General features: G+C 42.9%; 1 protein-coding gene across 2 annotated transcripts in view; it reads right to left on the bottom strand.

Annotated features, from left to right (window-relative positions):
* The window catches only part of TTK (TTK protein kinase), an 86,614-nt gene that overhangs the window by 1,628 nt on the left and 62,721 nt on the right, over positions 1–22,265 (bottom strand). For both annotated transcript variants that reach the window (XM_073336522.1, XM_078852124.1), the window contains 7 exons: positions 21,848–22,005; positions 21,586–21,737; positions 20,262–20,386; positions 19,796–19,876; positions 16,127–16,303; positions 6,678–6,768; positions 6,292–6,395 (listed from right to left, as the gene is read on the bottom strand). In XM_073336522.1, the coding sequence (XP_073192623.1) occupies positions 6,292–6,395; positions 6,678–6,768; positions 16,127–16,303; positions 19,796–19,876; positions 20,262–20,386; positions 21,586–21,737; positions 21,848–22,005 (888 nt within the window). The remainder of the gene's footprint in view (positions 1–6,291; positions 6,396–6,677; positions 6,769–16,126; positions 16,304–19,795; positions 19,877–20,261; positions 20,387–21,585; positions 21,738–21,847; positions 22,006–22,265) is intronic.

The following is a 22,265-nucleotide window of genomic DNA, read 5'->3' as shown; positions in this document are numbered from 1 at the left end:
CCATATGGAATCCTGATGTTAATAGACTCCAAGTAATGAGGATAGAAAGCACATCATGGAACATTCATACAAACACCACATCTTAACCACAATTATAATATAGATAAGTAACTTTCAGTGATTATCCATCTATATATTCCACTTCTGGTGACTCCCAAGCACTAGCCCTTGCTGAAGGCGTGTACCAGGAATCTAGTGAACATAGAACTGTCCTGCCAAGTTTGTGTCATCTCTGGATGCCCTTACTATGGCCTAATGTTGTGTCAACATGTAGCTGGAAAAGTGTCGTGTTACACAGGTCCATAATTGGTAGATTTCTGAGAGAGGCTACAGAAATAGACTGAGTCCTTGTGGAATGTCCAGTTACTCTTGAAGGTGGGTGTTTGTTAGGAGTTGGCTGATTGGATCTCCTCTTGCACTGGACTCTATTAGCAATTCTCTTGTGATGAAACAGCCTCATCTTTAACTCCCTCTGCTTATGTCACGAAAAGTCTGAGACTTCCTAATATGCTCAGTCCTTTCTCAATAAAAACAAATTGCTCTATATACATCTAAGAAATGCAATTTTTCTTCACCTCTGAGGTGTATTATTTGGTTCAAATGAAACTCAAAACTGCTTTAGGTAAGAACTTGAGGTTTGGTTTCAGGATATCTAGTCATTAGGGAAAATCATGGATGGTGGGTCTGCCATTAGAGCCTGTAATTCTCTCATTCTTCTGGTCGATGTTACTACCACCAAAGAAGGATGTTTTGATAGAGAGGAAGTATGGAGCAAGGAGCTGAAAGGGTAAAACCAGAGGATACAGTAGAATCAAAATCTAAAGTTCTCAGAAGGCACGTATTCCTTTGCTAAAGTGAAGACTTACCAGGCATTTTAGAAACCTTGCTACCTTTGGGTGAGAAAAAGTAGAAAATCCCTGTATGGTGGGCAAAAAGCTGTCTCAAAGAGCTCAGAGACAGGTGTGAGTTTTTGAGATGTAGAAGACAATCTAGGACTGAGATGTTAGACTGATGGAGACAAATAATGTTAATGGCACCTTGTCATAAATATAAAGGGAAGGGTAAACACCTTTAAAATCCCTCCTGGCCAGAGGAAAAGCCCTTTCATCTGTAAAGGGTTAAGAAGCTAAGATAACCTTGCTGGCACCTGACCAAAATGACCAATGAGGAGAAAAGATACTTTCAAAGCTGGAGGGGAGGAGAAACAAAGGCTCTGTGTCTGTCTGTGTGATGCTTTTGCTGGGGACAGCACAGGAATGGAGTCTGAGAACTTAGTAAGTAATCTAGCTAGATATGTGTTAGATTCTGTTTTCTTTAAATGGCTGAGAAAATAGCTGTGCTGAATGGAATGTAAATTCCGGTTTTTGTGTCTTTGTAACAAAGTTTTGCTTAGGGGGATTCTCTAGGTTTTGAATCTGATTACCCTGTAAGGTATTTACCATTCTGATTTTACAGAGGTGATTCTTTTTACATTTTCTTCTATTAAAATTCTTCTTTTAAGAATCTGATTGTTTTTTCCCCCCACTGTTCTTAAGAGCGAAAGGGTTTGGGTCTGTGTTCACCTATGCAAATTGGTGAGGATTTTTATCAAACCTTCCCCAGGAAAGGGGGTGTGGATTTTGGGAGGATTTTGGGGGGAAAGACGTTTCCAAACGGGCTCTTTCCCAGTTATATATCTGTTAGACGTTTGATGGTGGCAGCGATAAAGTCCAAGGGCAAAAGGTAAAATAGTTTGTACCTTGGGGAAGTTTTAACCTACGCTGGTAAAAGCAAGCTTAGGAGGTTTTCATGCAGGTCTCCACATCTGTACCCTAGAGTTCAGAGTGGGGAAGGAACCTTGACACACCTATATTAAGAACCTCTTCCATTTGGAGAGGTAAGTGGATCTTGTGTAGTCTCGGATAAAATCAGCCATTCAGCATCCTTGCTGTCAGATGGAGTCTCATTGGATCTGGATACAGGATCTGTCCTTAATTCAGATATTACATCCAAGAACAGAGGTAAGGTTATTTGGTGGCTGAACTATACCTTTGGAGATTTGCATACTAAACTGCCTTGACCAAGTGGGGGAATATCACAATTAAATGTGGCTGCATTCTACTTGGTTTTCCTTCGAATTCTTGGTATCATGGCAATTGGGAGATACATATAATAGTATCCAAGGGCCATGGGATTAGAATTGGATCTTGGGCCATTCCCCCGGAGCAGAATCAACGACATCTCGTGTTTTCCCTAGTGGAACAGATCAATAGTGGGAAAACTCCATCTTGAGAAAATGGAGTGAATCACCTTTTATCTGAATTCCCTGCTGAGGTTCTCCACTAGTAAATTGTGAATCCCTGAAAACAGAATGGCTGTTAAGGTAACATCATGAGGAATGCAGAAATTCCAACGTTATACTGCTTCCCAACACAGTAGGGAGGATCTGGCTCATCTCTGTTTGTTTAGGTAAAATAGAACAGTTGTGCTGGTCGTTACTTGAACGGAGAGGCCTTTGATCTTTGCCAGAAAGACTTCACAAATTTGATGGATAGCTCTCCACTCCAGTATGTTTATGTGAAGTGATGTTTCTTGAGGTGACCAAATGCCCTGAGTTCGCACATTGTCTATATGGTCTACTCATTCTAGGGAAGATGCACGCATCACACGGATCTTAGAGGGAAAGGGACTCCTTTGCAGGCTCTCTGTGGATCTATCTACTATTTCAGAGATAGTAAAACTATCAGTGGAACATGCCCCCAAAATTCCTGGCAAGTTACCTGCACTCACACACTGCAAAGGAAAGTGAAAACTCCCCAAGTTCACTGCCAATCTGACCTGGTGGAAGATTCCTTCTAAACCCCATGTATGGAGATCAGTTAGACCCTGATCATGTGAGAAAGACCAAGTCAGCTAAAACACAAGACAGAAAGAGCTCAGTGCCACCTCAGAGCTCTGGTCTTCCACATCCTTTGTCCCATGTCCACCTGTGGTCATCTCTAATACTTCAGGAAAAGGAAATGAAAAACACACTCCTGAATACATGAGGGAGGGGAGAAATCCCTCTGACACACTTGCAGGTGGCCAGCTGAAACCCTGAAGCATAGGCTTTTAGGAAACATAAGAGGTAAACCAGAAGTGAGCCCAAAAGCTGTTGAGATGCTGGAGGTGCCCGGGGCCTCACAGGTGCTCTCTCTGGATGAGCTCGGCACCGAGGGCAAAGACTTCGCTGGGGAACTCCTCTTTCTCTGAGTGTCCAATTTTGGGGAGGTCGTGGCTCACTTTCTTGAAGCTTTGGAAGGCTGAGCATCGACATTGTTAGATCTTTTACTGCTCTGTGATTCTGATGTTTTCTCCTGAGGAGGCTAGTGAGACTTTTCCATCAAAATAATTTTAAGGCAGAGATCCCTCGCCTTTAAATTGCCACAGTGAGCACATTTCTGGGGGATATGAATTTCCCCCAGGCAATGGACACGAGATGCGCAGCTGTCAGAGACCGGTATCGCCTTGTGGGAAGAGTCGCATCTCTTATAACCGGGTGAGCCTGGCATTACATCCGTTAATTTTTCCCAATTGGGAAGGAAAATGAAAAAAGATATATATAGAAATTAGTTAAAGGAAACTTTATTTCTACCACTAAGTTAAGGAACCAAAACCAAAAGGAAATTAAAAAAAAAAAACAACAAAAAACTGGCTAAGTAAAATCTAATTAAATCTAAGAGCTATAAAACTAAAACTAGGATGTAAACTATTTTCTTTTCTAAAGATTCTTGAAGAGGCAGCACTGCCACTGGGCTCTGTCTGCAGCCGAGGACATTGAGAAGGAACTGAATAGGTTGTGTCGTGCGTGCGCTACACAAGGCGCCAAAGGCCAGCTACTGTGCACACGCACCCCAAATGAGCACTGCTACCTAAAATCTCCAATCTCTGGTGCAGGGACGCACCGACACCTAAAGTGGAGCACCCACAGGGACACTACTGGGAGAAGAAACATCTTTTTGTAACAAGTTACACCCTTGGCACTGAACGAGTCGAGGTTGATGGTAACGAAGGGATCTGTAACGTATGATAGGATATTGCCGAAGACTGTAGCGGGGCTATAGGCATAGTTGTAATCTGCACTGATGTTATTGGTACCAGCGAGTTCAGTGCATAAACTGCTGAAGAGAAACATCTTAAGATGAGATTATCTTGCTCAATATATCTTCTTAGAAACAGATTTACAAACAGCATGTCAGTAATGTGCCCTTCACCCAGACAAGTTAGGCATCTTGTATGGCGATTTAATAGCATTACTACCCCACACGATGTACAATTCTTAAATCCTGGGGACTTGTGCTCAGTCATGATAAGACTGCAGCAGTATAAAGAACCTTACAAGAAAGAAAAGGAAAGTTTCCAAACCAAGAAATGGCAACGCTATAAAACATTTCTATCACTAAATCCAATCTAAGTACTAATCAACTAATAATTTACAAGAATTTACACATAAAAAGAGACTACATGATGTACAAAGAAGCTTTGTGTGAAACCTCTGACTAGAAGCTATGGGTTGTGAGAAGGAACTAAGGGATGGTTGGGGCATCCCTCTTCTAGAGCCATGAGGACATTCAGAGCACATGTGCTGCTCCAAAACGTATTGCTGATCAAAAGACTCCAGCCTGAGTGCCCCAGCAGCGGTCTTTACACAGACAATTACACGAAGAAGTGATAGTGATCACAGTGCTGCTCAGTTTGAACTATTCTGAACAGCTTCTTATACCTTCCTGTCCAACCGAGGGGGGGGGGGGGGAGAATAGAAAGATTGTATCACAAAGCGCTGGCCTCTAGAGAATTGAAATTGTAGAATTGAAAGCTATTGCCAAATCTGTCTTCTGGTGGATCCTGGAAATCAGACATTCAGTTTATAGAGCCTAAGGTGGCTCTTGGACAGGGTGAATGAAAATTTGTGAGAAGCACATCACATTTCTACCATCTTCCCAGTAGGAGGATGGATAGGCTATATCAGCTCTCTGGGGCTGCCTTGGTGGACAACAGGGAGCTCGGTCTCATGAACATTTCTGTTCAGTGGATATTGTAAAGGTTTGCCATATGTGAGAGACAAGTAACCCTCACCCACCTTTTACAGGGTTTTTGCGGAATGGGGCGTTGCAATACAGCTGGCTAGTTTGGATCCACTTCCAGCCCACCTTCTCAGGCTGACTCTAACTGAAATGGGGTGGGGTTGAGAAAAGGATTAGGCTCCCCCGGCCCATAGGGCACTGGAAAAAGTCCCTCAAGACAAGGGAAGAGGGAGATGGCCTGCTGGGAAATAGAAAATTTCTTGGGTACATTTTATTTTTTTGGTGGGAAGATGAGAAGATTCTTTGTGGAAAAACAGAAGAGTGGGAAGGCCAGGGTTCCTGATTGAAGTGATTCCCTATTGGGAGGGAAGGAGGTTCCTCCGGCCAATCTCCCAGAGACAGACTGTATTCCCTACCTCTACTTTTGTCTTGTAAGCCCCAGACTGGATCAAAGCCCTCCTGGAGACCCTCTCAGATATCTGTGGGGAGGTGGGAGCAGTCAGCCATCTCACTGGGGTGGAGTGCTAATAAAGCATAGAACAGTTGCCCAGTTAAAAGGCACTCCCAACCCCGTTGAAGACTGGTCATGGAGTGGGGCAGATTGTCAGAATGGATCCACTGTCTAATACTGCAGGGAGAGGCAAAGGAGGTACATTTTAAGCTGCTCCTCCCTATCTTTTTGTAGAATGTCATCTGGGGCTCTTCTAGGGCCTGGAAGAAAGGTGACACCTTGGCAGAGGGGTACTAGCTGCTTCCAGAGATAGAGAGGAATAACTGGGGAAGCATGCCTCAATACCAAAAACAGCAGAAATAAAACCCTGCATCTGGACTGGCTGCCTGATGGACACATGAAAATTTGCTCATTCATCCATATTGATTACAGGAAAGTGCTGCAGTGTTAGGGTCAGGGCAGAACAACAAGACACAGGCTCTGAGTGAGAGAGAAAAAAACAAAAACGTAGTCAGCACAGGAAAACTAAGGAGAAACGTTTATTGCGCAAGACAAGGAGACGAAAAAAGATCATGTTACCACAACCAGTCTAACTCCCACTCCACTCGAGGATCATTAGAAATGGTAATTTACTAACCTGCAAGTTTCATGACAGTATTGAACGTCTCCTCTATATCGGGGGCTAAAGTTTTGAAATACTTACTTCTATTAGCTTTGTGATGCACACACTTATTTTAACTAAACCGATTATATTTTAATGAAATGTGAACATTGTATTGGTATAAAAACTGTACTCACTCTAGCAGCTCTAGAAATAGAGTTAGGAGAGTTCAGACCAATAAGTTGGCCAAGGATGCGCTTCATTTCTTCTGTTGTTCCTTTTGCATTCAGGCCACCTACGGCTATTCAAATATAGTTAAGTTGAAACCTGCATTCTAAGTGTAATTTACAAAATGTATACAATCAGTCTTTTATTTTGAATATAAAAGAATTTCAGAATTAAGATACTGGAGCCCTTGCCAACACATACACAAGTGTACCAGAAACACTTATGCATAACTCCAATAACTGGAGAATGCACACAAAAAAAGGCATTCTTCTTTAAAATCAAAATAAATGTAGAGAAATCTAGAAAATGTTCACTAATTTATTGTGATATAACTATTATAAAATGTAAAAATTACCTGTCTGTGGATAGGTTTGAATGTGCACATATGGATGAGTCAACAATTCAGAAATTGATATTCTTTGTTTAGGGTTCCTTATTAAACAGTGCTACAAAAACAAAAAGATTGAAAAAGTGGATTGAGGGGATGAATAGTTGAAGCTTTGTTTCCTGAAGTTAAATACATATGCTCAATTTCCTGAATCGTTACAGTTATGCTGGTATCCATGTACAAATCTGTAACTTATAAAACTTGTTTTGGTAGGATAATATCAAATTAGCTGTATCTGTTGAACTGGAAAGAAGCTGCAACACATGTATGGATCCCCATCTCTTAAAACAAAGATGCCTAGAAATCCCCTCTTCACAGAAGAGAAACTGAAATACTCCTGTAATATCACTCCTTTGTAGGCATGAGGAGTAAGAGGACCTCTTGTTGTAAATGCCAAAGTAGTCTGACATAGTTTAGTTAGGAATAGAACTGGGAAAAATATTTTGAGCAAATTTTTTTTGGGGGGGGAGGGGAGGGGATGCAGAGTCTGACCAACTAAACATTTCACAAATTTGTGTAGAAAAGAATTCTACTTGAAATGACTGTTTCAAAATTTCCTTCAATTTTATTAAAAAATAACAGAAAGTCAAAACAAAACATTTAGTTCAACTAGAAATATTTTTCCTAACTGTCAGAAATCCCAGCTACACAAAAAAATCAATTCAAGATCTAGATCGGAGTCGTAACTTTTCATGTCACGGGGTTAACAAACATATACCTCCACACCCCATATTATCAATGCTTAATCCTAAACTACATCAGCTAATAATCATAATAGACTTTCATGGGTGGCAATTACCTTGGCACTAGTGAACCAGGATACAGCTATCCTCTAGTTGTGTTTTAAATGAAGACACAACTTACCTGAGAGGTTACAACTTACAGAAGAGATACAGTAACAATGGAGCCTTTGACTTGGTTCTGTTTGGACAGATCACTTTGGAATACACCTTTTTTACTTTTAAATTCAGAACTGGAGGCTTTTTAAAAACCTATCATGAACAGGAATTCTAATTATGCAGTTACATTAATTTTTATTAACATGAATGTAATAACTGCAGATTTAGTCACATTTGTGCAGAAATTAGATGCCAAGAAATTTCATTAACAGAGTTAAGATTGCCCAGTAGGCTCCCAAAACGTGGAGAGTGACTAAATTTAAATCTCTGAAAACCAGAAAATACTGTATACACTACCCCCGCAATGCAACCTAAATTCTGTCCCCCGGAATTCGCAAAAATCGCAGAGAACGGTTCAATAAAGCTGTGTACCATAATAGGTAGACATGAGAAAGTTCTAACACACCACCGTGTGTTGTGCTCCACAGCCTTGAATTCCAGCATTTATCTGGATGTGCTCCAACTGCCTTCACTATGTTAGGTGTAGCTATATTGAACGGTGGAGAAATTAGTTGGAGCTGCTTGGCAGAGCTGTTATTCATAGAATCGTAGAATATCAGGGTTGGAAGGGACCTCAGGAGGTCATCTAGTCCAACCCCCTGCTCAAAGCAGGACCGATCCCCAAATAAATCATCCCGGCCAGGGCTTTGTCAAGCCTGACCTTAAAAACTTCTAGGGAAGGAGATTCCACCACCTCCCTAGGTAACGCATTCTAGTGTTTTACCACCCTCCTAGTGAAAAAGTTTTTCCTAATATCCAACCTAAATCTCCCCCACTGCAACTTGAGACCATTACTCCTTGTTCTGTCATCTGCTACCACTGAGAACAGTCTAGAGCCATCCTCTTTGGAACCCCCTTTCAGGTAGTTGAAAGCAGCTATCAAATCCCCCCTCATTCTTCTCTTCTGAAGACTAAACCTCCCCAGTTCCCTCAGCCTCTCCTCATAAGTCATGTGTTCCAGTCCCCTAATCATTTTTGTTGCCCTCCGCTGGACTCTTTCCAATTTTTCCACATCCTTCTTGTAGTGTGGGGCCCAAAACTGGACACAGTACTCCAGATGAGGCCTCACCAATGTCGAATAGAGGGGAATGATCACTTCCCTCGATCTGCTGGCAATGCCCCTACTTATACATCCCAAAATGCCATTGGCCTGCTTGGCTACAAGGGCATACTGTTGACTCATATCCAACTTCTCGTTCACTGTAACCCCTAGGTCCTTTTCTGCAGAACTGCTGCAAAGCCATTCGGTTCCTAGTCTGTAGCAGTGCCTTGGATTCGTCCGTCCTAAGTGCAGGACTCTGCACTTGTCCTTGTTGAACCTCATCAGATTTCTTTTGGCCCCATGCTCTAATTTGTCTAGGTCCCTCTGTATCCTATCCCTACCCTCCAGCATATCTACCACTCCTCCCAGTTTAGTGTCATCTGCAAACTTGCTGAGGGTGCAGTCCACATCATCCTCCAGATCATTTATGAAGATATTGAACAAAACCGGCCTCAGGACCGACCCCTGGGGCACTCCACTTGATACCGGCTGCCAACTAGACATGGAGCCATTGATCACTACCCGTTGAGCCCGACAATCTAGCCAGCTTTCTATCCACCTTATAGTCCATTCATCCAGCCCATACTTCTTTAACTTGCTGGCAAGAATACTGTGGGAGATCGTGTCAAAAGCTTTGCTAAAGTCAAGGATCAACACAATGTGCAATGTGGTAAGAGGCACCTGTGTGTTTTTAAAGGTTCAAGTATGCCTCATTTTAATGCCGAGTTTTGTAAACTGTCCACAGAGGAGCACAATGGTGTCTTCTTGCCATGGGGAATCCCAGCACTCAGGTGGCATATATGACAGTAGCCTCCAAGGAGTGAGGGATAAAAGTGAAAACAAGGTCTCAGAAGGAATTCTCAGGACAAGTGTGGAGGCATGGTAACATTTAGCAAACCTGGGATGGTTTGGGTGTAGGCCAAGTATAGTTAGCTCCTGTTTGCTATGCCTGACCTAACCTTGAGCATTGCTTTTCCAAGGAGAAAGTTAGATTTTTGTCCTACAGTGCTCAGGTGCTTTGTTCCCAAAGTGTTCTGTAACATCTGTAAGGGTTGAATGATAGTATGGGGTATTGGCATAATGGGGCATCATTCAGAGGATAAAGTTAACGTTGGGTTGGGTGGCTAGTGTGTACTTTACTTATATTTCCTGGTTTTCAGAAGTTTAAATTTAGACAGACACTGTCCATATTCTGGAAGGCACTAGGCAACACCGGACGTCCTTAACTTTACGTTAATGAAATTTCAGCGCATTTAGTTTCCTTCATTGAAAATAAATAAATAAATAAATACTCTCAGCTTCCCGATTTACCACAGCCCAGCTCTCCCCTTTCACTGCCTTTGGCTCGTAGGCAATGATTATCCCAGCCAAAGAATGACCGCATGTCAGTCCCTTCACTGCTTCTGTATCATCTCCTCTCCATTCTCTCTGCCTGTGCAACACAGCCTGGCTCTCCCTCTCCAACCATCTTCCCCACAGAGAGGCAGGAGTCAGCATGGGACACACAAGATGAGGAGCTGGAGAGAGGCTGCAGGAACAAGCGTGAGATCAGTGGGGCAGACACGGGGGGAGGGGCACGAGAAGAAGCATGGTCCAGTGCATAGGACCTGGGACTCCTGGGTTCCATTCCCTACTCTACGATAGACTTCCTATGTGACCATAAGCAAGTCTAAGTCTGTATACTTTAATTTCCCATCTGTGGAAATGGGGATAATGATACGTGAGAACATAAGAATGGCCATACTTGGTCAGACCAAATGTCCATCTAGCCCGGTATCCTGTCTTCTGACAGTGGCCAGTGCCAAGTGCCCCAGACGGAATGAACAGAACAGGTAACCATCAAGTGATCCATCCCTTAGCCCATTCCCAGCTTCTGGCAAACAGAGGCTAGGGATACCATCTCTGCCCATCCTGGCTAATAGCCATTGATGGACCTATCCTCCATGAATGTATCTAGTGTTTTTTTAAACCCTGTTATAGTCTTGGCCTTGACAACATCCTCTGGCAAGGAGTTCCACAGGCTGACTGTGCGTTGTGTGGGGAAAAAGAACAGTTACCCACCTTTCATAACTGTTGTTCTTAGAGATGTGTTGCTTATGTCCATTCCAAGTAGGTGTGCACGTGTCATGTGCACAGTTGTCGCAAGTTTTTTTCCTAGCAGTACCCATTGGGTCGGCTGTGGAGCCCCCTGGAGTTGCGCCTTCATGGTGGTGCATATAGGTCCCTGCTGACCTGCCACCTCTTCAGTTCCTTTTTGCTGGGAAACTCTGACAGAGGGGAAGGCAGGTGGGTCTTGGAATGGACTGAGCAACACATCTCAAAGAACATTTACGAAACGTAGGTAACTTTTCTTCACGTGCTTGCTCATATCCATTCCAAATAGATGACTCCCAAGCCTTGCTAAGAGGTGGGGTCGGAGTTCATGGAATTGCTGGCTGAAGCACTGCTCTGCCAAATGCTGCATTGTCCCTGGCATGCTGGGTAATGGCATAATGAGAGGTGAACGTGTAGACAGATGACCACATTGCCACCCTGCAGATCTCCTGGATTGGGACCTGGGCCAGGAATGTCGCCAAGGAGGCCTACGCTCTTGTAGAATGTGCCGTTAGTGCAGGGGCAGGTATCTTTGCCAAATCGTAACATGCCCGAATACAGGACATGATCCACAATTAAATTCTTTGAGAAGACACTGGGAGGCCCTTCATCCTGTCTGCTACTTTGAACAACCGACTCGACTTACGAAACGTGTGCTCGATATAAAAGGCCAATGCTCGCTGCACGTCCAAGGAGTGGAGTCTTTGCTCCCTACTGTTAGCGTGTGGCTTAGGGTAAAAGACTGGGAGAAAAACGTCCTGATTGGCATGAAGTTGAGAGATGACCTTTGGGGGAAAGGCTGGGTGAGGCCTAAGCTGCACCTTGTCCTTATAAAAAATGGTGTAAGGAGGGTCAGAGGTTAACACCTTAAGTTCGGACGCTTCCCTCTGATGTTATTGTGACCAGGAATGCCACTTTCCATGACAGGTAGAGTAGAGAGCAAGTCGCTAAGGGCTCAAGGGGGACCCCCTTAGTCTTGAAAGAACTATATTAAGGCCTCAAGTCAGGATCGGCTGGCCTAACCTGCGGGTATATTCTGTGAAGACCTTTAAGAAACTGGCTGACCATCGGGTTGGAGAAGACTGAACAGCTAACTACACCCAGGTGGAATGCTAAATGGTGACTAGGTGAACTGTTATCGATGAGACCGACAGGTCCTGCTTCTTTAAGTGCAGCAGATACCTCTCATTTTCGACTATCAGTGCCTGTGTCGAAGGACTGTGACCTTGCGAGCACCAGATTGAGAATCTCTTCCACCTGGCCATGGAAAACCTCCCTAACAGGCTCAGAGCACATTAGTTCTACTGGGTTTAGCCAGGAAGTTTCCCAGCTGTAAGGTGGAGAGACTCTAGGCTGGGATGCTGGAGACAGCCATGGTCTTGAGTGCTCAGGTCCAGAAGGAAAGGCAATGTGATTGGGTTGTGCACTGATAGCACCAGGAGCATCGTATACCAGTGCTGGAGAGGCCAGGTTGCCGCTATCAGTATGACTGCGGCCCGCTCCCTATGGGTTAGGGTGAATTGAGTGGGCTATGGAGAAGTCCCACAGCTTGAGGGCTTCCTGACATAGGGGAGAGGAACAAGCTCTTCCCTGCTTGTTTTATATAAAACATTGTGGTTGTGTTGTCCATCATCAGCACCACGCATTTCCCTTGCAAGTGGGCCTGGAAGATTTGGCATGTCAGGTGGACTGGTCTCAGCTCCTTGATGTTGATGTGAAGTGGGCGCTCATCTTATGACCGAAAACCTGGGGTCCTGAATTCTCCCAGATGAGCTCCCCACCCCAAAGCTGTCGCATCTGTAACCAGGGACAGCAAGGGCTGTGTTTTGGAGAAGGGGACCCCTGTGCATACCGCCTGTGGGTCGAGCCACCACTGGAGAGCCCCGAGAACTGGCAGTGGGAGTGTAACCACCTTGTCCAGACTGTCGTGCCCAGGCCTGGAGAGGTCTGAGCCTCAGTCTCACGTGCTGTACCACATATGTACGAGTTGCCATATGTGCAAGGAGCTTCGAACAATTCCTTGCTGTGGTGGTGGGGTATTGCTTGAAGCCTTGTAGCCTTGCATTGTCTGAAAACGAGACTCTGGCAGGAAGGCTCTGGCCTGACCAAAGACCAATAAACAGTATTCTCTGAGTGGGGAAAGAGTTGATTTGTGTATATTTCAGAAGGAGACCCAGCCTGTCGAAGGTGGATCTCATCAGGTTGATGTGTTGCTCCACTTGCGCCCTGGAGTGGCCCCTGACCAACCAGTCGTTGAGGTAATGGAAGACCTGCACCTGCCTTCTTCTCAGGAAGGTGGCTACGACTGCCATGCACTTGGTAAAAACTCAAGGGCCTGCTAACAGACGGAAGGGGAGGACCATAAACTGGTAATAGTTGTGGTTCACTACGAACCTGAGAAAATGTCTGTGGGCTGGAATTATCGATATGTGGAAGTACACGTCCTTGACGTACCAGTGTACTGGATCCAGAGATGGGATGATGGCAGTCAAAGAGACCATGTGGAACCTCAACTTCTTCATAAATCTATTGAGGCCTTGCAGGTCAAGGATGGGTCTGAGATCCTTTGGCTTTGGGGATTAGGAAATATCGGGAGTAGAATCCCTTGCCCCTTAGCTCCTGAGGAATCTCCTCTACTGCTCCCGCAGCAAGAAGCGTCTGAACCTCCTGCAAGAGGAATTGCTCGTGAGAAGGGTCCCTGAAGAGGGATGGGGAAGAGGTGGTGGGAGAGAGGGGAGGAGCAGAATTGGAAAGAATATCTCACTTCTACAGTGTGAAGGACCCAGCGATCTGAGGTTATCTGGGACCATACGTGGTAGAAATGGGGGATGATTCAGAAAACAGGGCGAAGGATCCAGTGTGTGGTCAGATGTGTTGCCTCCAGGTGCCCCTTCAAAAGGCTTGGTTAGAACCTGATCACTCCCTCGCCAAGCCCTGGCCTTGACTGGGCTGTGGATGCTTATGCTTGCCATTCTTGCCCCACTTCCTGGGGAAGTCTTGCCTAGGCTGGGGAGGGTAGAAGTGAAGAGGGGGCTGGGACTTAAAATGCTTTTGCTGGGGGTTTGCAGACCAAATTATTTTAATGTTGCCTGCGAATCCTTCAGCCTGTGGGGCTTGGAGTCTGTCTGCTCCAAAAACAGCCCCATGCTGTCAAAGGGCAAATCCTGAATTATTTGCTGGACCTCTGGTGGAAGGCCTGACACCTGGAGTCACGAATTCCTCTTCATGGCTATGGCAGAGGACATGGTTCGTGTGGCTGAATCTGTTGCGTCCAGTAAGGCCTGTAAAGAGGTCCTTGCACTGCCTTGCGATCCTCTGCTATGGCAGCAAACTCCACCCTAGAGTCTGACATCACCAATTCCTTAAATTTCATCATGGAGTCCAATGAATTGAAATGATATCTACTAAGGATTGCTTGCTTGTTAGCAATCCGAAGCTGGAGCCCCCCCGGTGGAGTACACCTTCCAGCCAAAGAGGTCCAGCTTCTTTGAATCCTTGGATTTTGGGGTTGGGCCCTGCTGCCCGTCTCTCTCATTCGCCACCACCACGACTAGCGAACCTGGCTGCAGATGAGTAAATAAATATTCGTATCCCTTAGAGGGAACAAAATACTTCCTCTCCACCCGCTTAGCTTCATTCTCGGGCGGAACCCTTTACAGGTCTTGCAGCGATCTGTTTGATGCGCCTCCCTCAGACACTCAGGCAGGAGTCATGGAGGTCATCCGTTGGCATGGGCTTGGGGCAAGTCCTGCATGGCTTAAACCCTTGGGATCGAGGCATGCCCCAAACTCCAAGAGGGGAGAAAATTGGGGTCGGGGGAGGGGGGAAGCCCCCTACTTCTAACTAACTATGAAGACTAACACTAACTAATTAACTATTTACAGTGTACTCAAAGTTCCATCACTAGGGGAAATGCTTGCCAAGGCAAGTGAGACACACAGCTCCAATGACTGTCACTAGTGGTAAGAAGGAACTGAAGAGGTGGCGGGTTGGCAGGGACTTATATGCACCACCATGAAGGCGTGACTTCAGGGGACTCCTCAGCCGACCTAACGGGTACCGCTAGGGGAAAAACCTACTCATGACTGTGCACGCAGTGCGCGCACAACTACTTGAAATCGACATGAGCAAGCACTTGAATAAGAACTGTGCATTGTGTGGGGAAAAAAAGTACTTCCCTACCTCACGGGGGCATCGTAAGGATAAATAAATTAAAGAGTGTGAGGTGCTCTGATACTACAGTGACATGGGCCAAATAAGTACCTACCATTGATTGATAGATGTGGGAGTTTTGGACGGGCATAACTGAAATCCCATGTGACATTCCCCCCATTGAATAGCTCTGATCCCTTCCTTTCCTCCCCACTCTTTCAACTACCTCCCACATCCATTTACAACATCAGAAACAGGGGGGTGAAGTAGCTCATTTATTTCAATGGGATGTTCTCACCTGAATGAAAACACTCCATGGAGATGAATACAGTGTGAAACAATAGCTCTGAGATGCGATGACTGCTTCTTTCTTCTCTGTAAGTATTCTCACCCACTTCCCCACTAATACTACTACCCTGTACCCTCATGAAACACAACAAGGTTCAAGACAATCCAAGTAAGCATGTGGATTTTAGAGCCCTTAGAAAAGTTGACCATTAAACAGAAAGTGCTGCCAACCCTAACTTTTGGAGAACTGATGTTATGCTACAATATACATTTTGAAGATCAAATACAACATACCTATTATTAAAAAGGGATCATGTAATACAACTGGTTGTGATCCAGTTTTACATTATGCAACATAAATCATTAGTATTTCTATTAAGTTTCTCAGTTTATGCTCCACAAACATGCCCTAACAACCCATCAAAGGGTTAACTGCCTTTGCCAGGTCAAGAGCAGTGTCTGTATTCTGAATCTATATTCCCTGCTAGGTAGCACTGTCAGAAACTCAACTGGACTCAGTTTTGGTTTTTTAGAGACATGAAAAATTTGGCTAGGTTCCAATTTGTGGGGAGTAAGGGAAAAAGCATTTTTTCTGGTAAGAGCATATGTTGCACTTGTATTGTGACTCAGCCAAATCAACCAGGTCATACTGCCTAATCTATATAATTACTTATCACATTTGCAAATTGAGCTGAAAAACCATGTTCAAGCTAGAGGAAGCCATATAGTTAGCCTGAGCATTAACTAATCTTCATTTTGGTGGTCATATCCATCATTACATGCACAATCAGAATTATGCCCATCTGGGAACCAAATTAGAAAATGTTTCAGAAGAAGTCAAGTCATATCTACTCAGATTACAACAGTCTAGTAAAGGAACAACCATCGCTTGAATCTGAATTCAACTTTTTTAAAAAACTAAAAGTATTAAAGAAAGTTACCTTTAAAACATCCTGGAGATCTTTTTCTGCAATATCAGGGAACTCTATTTCATAACTAGGATCAATTATAGCATGAAGTTTAGTGATCTGATTTGTTATGTGCTGAAACGGTGTCCTCCCATAAGTCATACAATATAAAATGCATCCCAATGACCAAACATCACTTTTGGGACTTATCTAAAAACAAACAAAGTAATTATCTGAATAATAATAATAATAATATGAATTACTTTAGTTTAAAAGGGAATGATATCTTTTCTCATAGTTACCAATCATCATTATCTTTGTGTAATATAATTTCACTTAAGCAAGAAGATACAATAGGGGGTGTGTTACATAGTCTGTTGTTCCGCCTTAATGATTATGAATAAAAGCCAAAGGCTGAGTGCTATTAACTGCCAACACATGTCGTTATTAGACCATAAACACAAATCTTGGAGTGTCTTGTTACAATATTAACTTCTAAATAAATATATTCTAAAGAATTATTTTTATGAGGACTAGATTGTCTTTCTCAACTTAAAAAGCTAAAGAGTTAGTGATAAAATTAAAACAAAATATTTGATTTTAAAGTTGAACTTGATATTGCTTTTGACAGTTTCTTAAAACAGTTCTTTCCTCTTGGCATCTCTTCACAAAGATGATGAATAAAAAAAGCAAGGTAAACTCCCTCTCCTGCACAACCACCAACTGCATTATCTGGGATATGATGATGTAGGGTTTTGTTTTGTTGGTTTGGGGTTTTGTTTTTGGTGGTACATGATCCCAGAACTTCCTCCATATCAATCAGTCATTGAGGAGTGGGAGTAGGAGACACAGTTTAGCCTCAATTGAGATATATGACCCTGACAACAATGACAATTTCTTCAGCATTTTCCTCACTAACCCCATCACCAGTGTATGATCAAATTATAAATGGGAAGAGACTACTGATTCCAAAGCCAGAGGATCTGACAACCACCAACATGGATCTCTTAGAAGGAAAGGTGAGTTAGTGGCTGTTTAATAAAAATTGCACCGCAGTGAGTAGGGCTGTCTTTATTTTTAAAATGAAGACATTTCACTATGCATCTGTGTTTTCTACAGAACTTACTTTTTGCCTACAGATGTCATAGAAGGACACTGGCACAACCACCATGCCATATTACTTACCTGACATGCATTGGGCTTTGGTGAAAAATTAGATACATTAGATTCCTAAGCCAGGACCCTTCATGCAGGGCCTTATGAATGAAGCTTTTGATGAATATATAGGGTGAAAGCTTCACCCTCTGTCAAGCACCTTTATACAAGGTAATAGGGCCAGAGCAGCTCAAAAATATCTTTAAAGAACAGTAGCTTGGTCAGGGGCGGATTTCCTCGGCCCCGGGCACTGCAGAACACAGCCTGTAAGCCTGTCTTTGAGGACCCCACGCAAGCCCTGATATAAGAGGCAAATGGGAGAGAGGGACATGACAGGGCAGGGACCACAGCATGCAGCACTCTGGCCTGTAGGGCAGCCCTGGAAGGCTGTCATACTTTAGACAGGCCACCAGGACAGTTTAACTTGTTCTAGGGGACTACTCCATTGTCTGCAGCAGCCCAGGACTGGGAAGGTGCAAAGATGGCTTAAAACCATCTTTATCTGCTTTTCCCATTGGGCTGAGAGTTCTTTGCTGAGAGTTCTTTGCTGAATCTCTCAGAAGTGCAGCACAGAATCTCACCTAGTAAGTTTAATGCTAACCCAGATGTGGTGTGCAATGTACTTTGGTATACGGCTCAGATGGTCATGCAAGACGCTCACTTCAGTAACCTCTTAGTGCAAAAATCTTACGGATTTAAGGTACATTAGCTATTTTTAAAATGATAACAAGGACGGTAGATGAAAAAATCCCACAACTTCATTTCACCATTCTGCCAAAATTGTTAAGATCAGAGGTGAAACCTTAGCACAAATGTATACCCATATTATAATATCAACATACCAAAATGTCCTATGTAGTTAGTGAGAGACAGTGAATCCTCCTGTAGATCTGAAACATCCTAACTTAATACTATTTGAAAGGGTTACTTAAATCTGTGCACTAAATATTACTATAGCTATAATTGAGGAGCCTCAAATCAAACATGGGGCAAATCTGATTTGGTTAAGATTGAGATTTAGCAATTTTGCCAGAAGTACAATTTTTGGAAGTGTGTATAAAACATTTACTCCACTAGCAGCAGTATGCTGATGACACTCATGCTCAGCTGATGCCACCACTACTAAATGTCAGAATGCCTACAAGAAATTAGCTCTAGGATAAAGAGCAGCTGGCTCAAGCTGAATGGAGGTAAGACCTTCCATCAGAGGCATACAGCCCGCATTCATCACAGCTGTGCAAAGACTTGGTATTCTGCCTGACTTCTACCTACACTTCAATAACCAAGTAATAGTTTCCCAAAACACCTTTCACTTCCAGCTTGCTAGGAAACTTCACCCCTTCCTCGCAGACGAAGACATGGCCATGATAATACACGCATCTGTCACCTCCAAAATGGATTACTGCAACTCATTGTAACTGAAGATGACCCACAGGTCCAGCCGGCACAAAATGAGGTTGCCTACTTTCTCCATGGCTCTGGACTCTGAACACATCAGACCTATGCTAATGTCCCTCCAAGGGCTCCCAGTCAGCTCCAGATGCTGGTTTGAGGCTTGGGTCCTAATTTTAAAAGTAATTAGTGGATCAAGCCCCAGCTACGTGAAAGACTAAATTTTGATTTATGAACCTCTGTAATACCTACAATCCTTTAAAACAACAGAGATCACAAAGCATGTGAGAGCTGGGGACAAACCATTCTTGGTCAAGTGGATCCAGCTAGGGAACAAACTGCTGGAGAACCATCTTTAGGGAACATTGCAAAACCTCCCTCCGAGAAAGCCTTTCACCATGAGTAACTCTCACAATATGAAAACAAAAAAGCCTACCTCAAGCAGAGTTTTGATTCCCAAAAGTGAGAAGTGCTAGAGACTCCATGAAGTCCACAAGGGACTTCGAGCCCCTTTCATGTAATATCAACAGCAGATACTACAGTGATGGGCAGTAGTATAAAGGCATAAGGTAAAAGTTTGCAAAACAAGATTTTCTTATTGTCTGGGCTTGAAGAAGTTTACTTAATTCTTACTGGCCAGAGCATAAAATTACTAGTCAGACTGAAAGTTATACCTGGCTTGTCTCCCATAAAGCCCCATTTCCATTTTTAAAGGAATGCACAATTTCTCGTGTACAGTATTTAACTAGAACACGGACAGCCAGCTTCCTTTTTTAAAAGGATTAACGTATCTTATTCTACAAGAGTCTCCGACTGTTCTATCTTCCTTTCCTTCTAGCTTCAATCTACTTCTTCCTGTCTTTCCTTTTGATCAGAGATCATAATTTCTCAATTCCCCATCTCTCTCTTTATTTAGCACTTCAATCATACCCTCCCATCTGTTGCTACTCGAGACTGCCCTGCTCCCCTTCACCTCCAAAGAAAAAGCAAGCATGTACCTGGCCAGTGACTCTACCCAGTTGCCTTGATGAGATAGTTTTCCTCCATGTTCTGGTTAGAGTGAAAGTTTTTATATTCTAAGCTTCTGTTTCCTCAAAATGTCTGAAATATTTCCCTCTTTATAATTTATACACACACACACAGAAAATATGTTACCTTTGATCTTGATTTCCCATTTTCTCCATAGGAAGACATATCTTTGATTGCCTCTGGCGGCATGTAATTAATTGTGCCAACCTAGTAATAAAAAACATATTTATATTTAAATTAACCTAGTGTTTAATGGAATCTAATTAACCTGAAAATTGTATTTTGACAGTTTGTGGTCTAATAAAAGCTTTGAAAAGCAACTTCCAGACTGAGAATCTGGGTGAGTATTTCTGCCATGCTCTGGCTTTCAGTGGTCTAATATTTTAAAGTTAACAATATGCATGCACAGAAATTCGCTCTAAATAATTATCAGTAGCTTTAGTTTTATTAGCTACAGAAACATAAAAAGTACTGTGTAGCACAAAATTCTGATGTATGTTTGTTTTCTTTAGGTTGGTAGATCACTTAACGTAGCAGACACAGAAATTACATTTTATAAAACATGGTACTCCATCTACTAAAAATATTTCACCTGTGAATCTTTAACAATGCTTGTCACATCTGGCTGCATTTGGTTCGCAATGCCAAAATCAATTAGTTTTAGCATTCCATCAACTATCAGAAAGTTTGCTGGTTTCAGATCACTATGCACAATGCCTGCAAGGTAAGAAAACTCCAAGATTAATCCAACTAAGACATGAATTTTAAACTACCAAGTATGTATGATTTTGTGGCTCTCCTCACAAATGTGTCAATTAAACTTTTGAGCAGGAACCAATGTATTCTTTGGATACAAAATTCACCCTTTGCTGCTGAATTGTGCTGTAGAATCTTAGATTTCATTTAAAAAATAAAATTAGATGTTTTCAGTCCTTAACAATTGCAGTAAAAATCATGAAAATGTGAACTGAGTCTGCAGATAGTCAAACAATATCTCCAAGAGGTATGATTTGCACCATTACTCTCAATCAGGGCCCCATGGGCTCTATGATTTCAAGGTCACAGAATTGGGCATTTTTCAAAATGCTGCAGAATTCAGTACTTTTGCTGCAGCCAAGTGACTGACATTTTGTTTAGCATTTCTTTGCCTTGGTGGGACCTGCTTGCAGCTGCCCCTTTAACTCTAATTTTACTTATAAGGAAAATCTGAGACAACTGGGGTGCACACACCCTGAACTGTTCCATTGAGATAGAACTAGAGTCCAGTTTACAGCCAGAAAGTGGTAAATCTAGAAATCCTAAGTGTAGTCTGATGAGCTAGGCTGCCTGAAAAATAGAAAAGCAGAAGAGGTCCAGGGTACCAGAAACAAGCTAGGGACAAGCTCTCCCATTTCTGGGTACACACAGGGGAAGGGGAAAAGAGAGATTTTCTGTGTGCCACCTGGACATCATCATCTACGGCCAATGGAGACAGGCCATCTGGACAAAATAGCAAAACCCAAAACAAACCAAAACCCCAAACCTTTGTTGAATAGGTCATCAACTAGTTTTATGTTCTAGGAGTCGGTTATGTGTTCTGTGGGGTGGGGGGAGAAAATGGGAATGAAGGATATTTAATGGAGGTAGATTCAAATAACTTAGTCAAGAAGACATGGATCAAATTTGGTAAGTTGTGGAAGAAAGTACTACTGTGGTACTTCATTTCTGGAGGGATGTATGGCCTCTGGACTATATCAGAGTTGCTCTGAAATACACAAAATAAACAAAACCTCAAGGACTCTGCCATAAAGCCACGCATCCAAAAAGGCCTCCCAGCTTCCACCAGCACAGAGAGCAACTACCCCTCCAAACTCTGTAAAATCCGTTTTATCTCTACCACATGTACTACACAAATATCTAGAAATATTTAGCAATACCATGTTCGTGGATTGTGTGAACGGCTTCCAACATATTTTTCCAGTAGCTCTTCCGTTCCCATGGATTAATAGTCTTTTTCTTTTTAAGCCAGCTATTGAGATCAATATTTCCACATTCCATTACCATGTAGATATGCTGTTCACTGATTTCACTAAAATAAATAATAAGTGTTATCATCATACTGAAATTAAATTTTAGAGAGTAACTGCTTTGAGGAATAGTTTGAAAACTTATTTAACTTATTTTAAAATGTTTACTCACTAATCATAAAGTCGGATGATCTTATCACTGTGTTGCTGTAGCTTATTCAAATGAGCAATTTCATTCTTATAACTTTCAACAGTCAGTTGATCTGCTTCTTCAAGATTCACATATTTGACAGCATACAGTTGCTTCTTTTCATTCAATACCTGAAACACCTGCAAAACAGCAGAGAAACAAAAGTGCCCTCTTTATGCATTCCTAATGTTTCTTCAATTTGTGGTGTGTTCCATCACCACATCTAGAAATGGGCAAACAGCATTTTTTGGGGAAGAAAACAACATTTCATTTTAGTTTACAGAGGAAATACTACACGTTTCCCTATTTGGCCCCACAATACTTCACTTAGAAGAACAACCTCAAGGGATTCAGAAGGTAGTCTAGATTCTACACCCAGGCAGTTCTTGGGCTCTCAGCT

This window comes from Lepidochelys kempii, chromosome 3 (assembly GCF_965140285.1).
Source record: "Lepidochelys kempii isolate rLepKem1 chromosome 3, rLepKem1.hap1, whole genome shotgun sequence".
NCBI lineage: Eukaryota > Metazoa > Chordata > Testudines > Cheloniidae > Lepidochelys > Lepidochelys kempii.
This window is presented reverse-complemented; position numbering and strand designations above follow the sequence as displayed.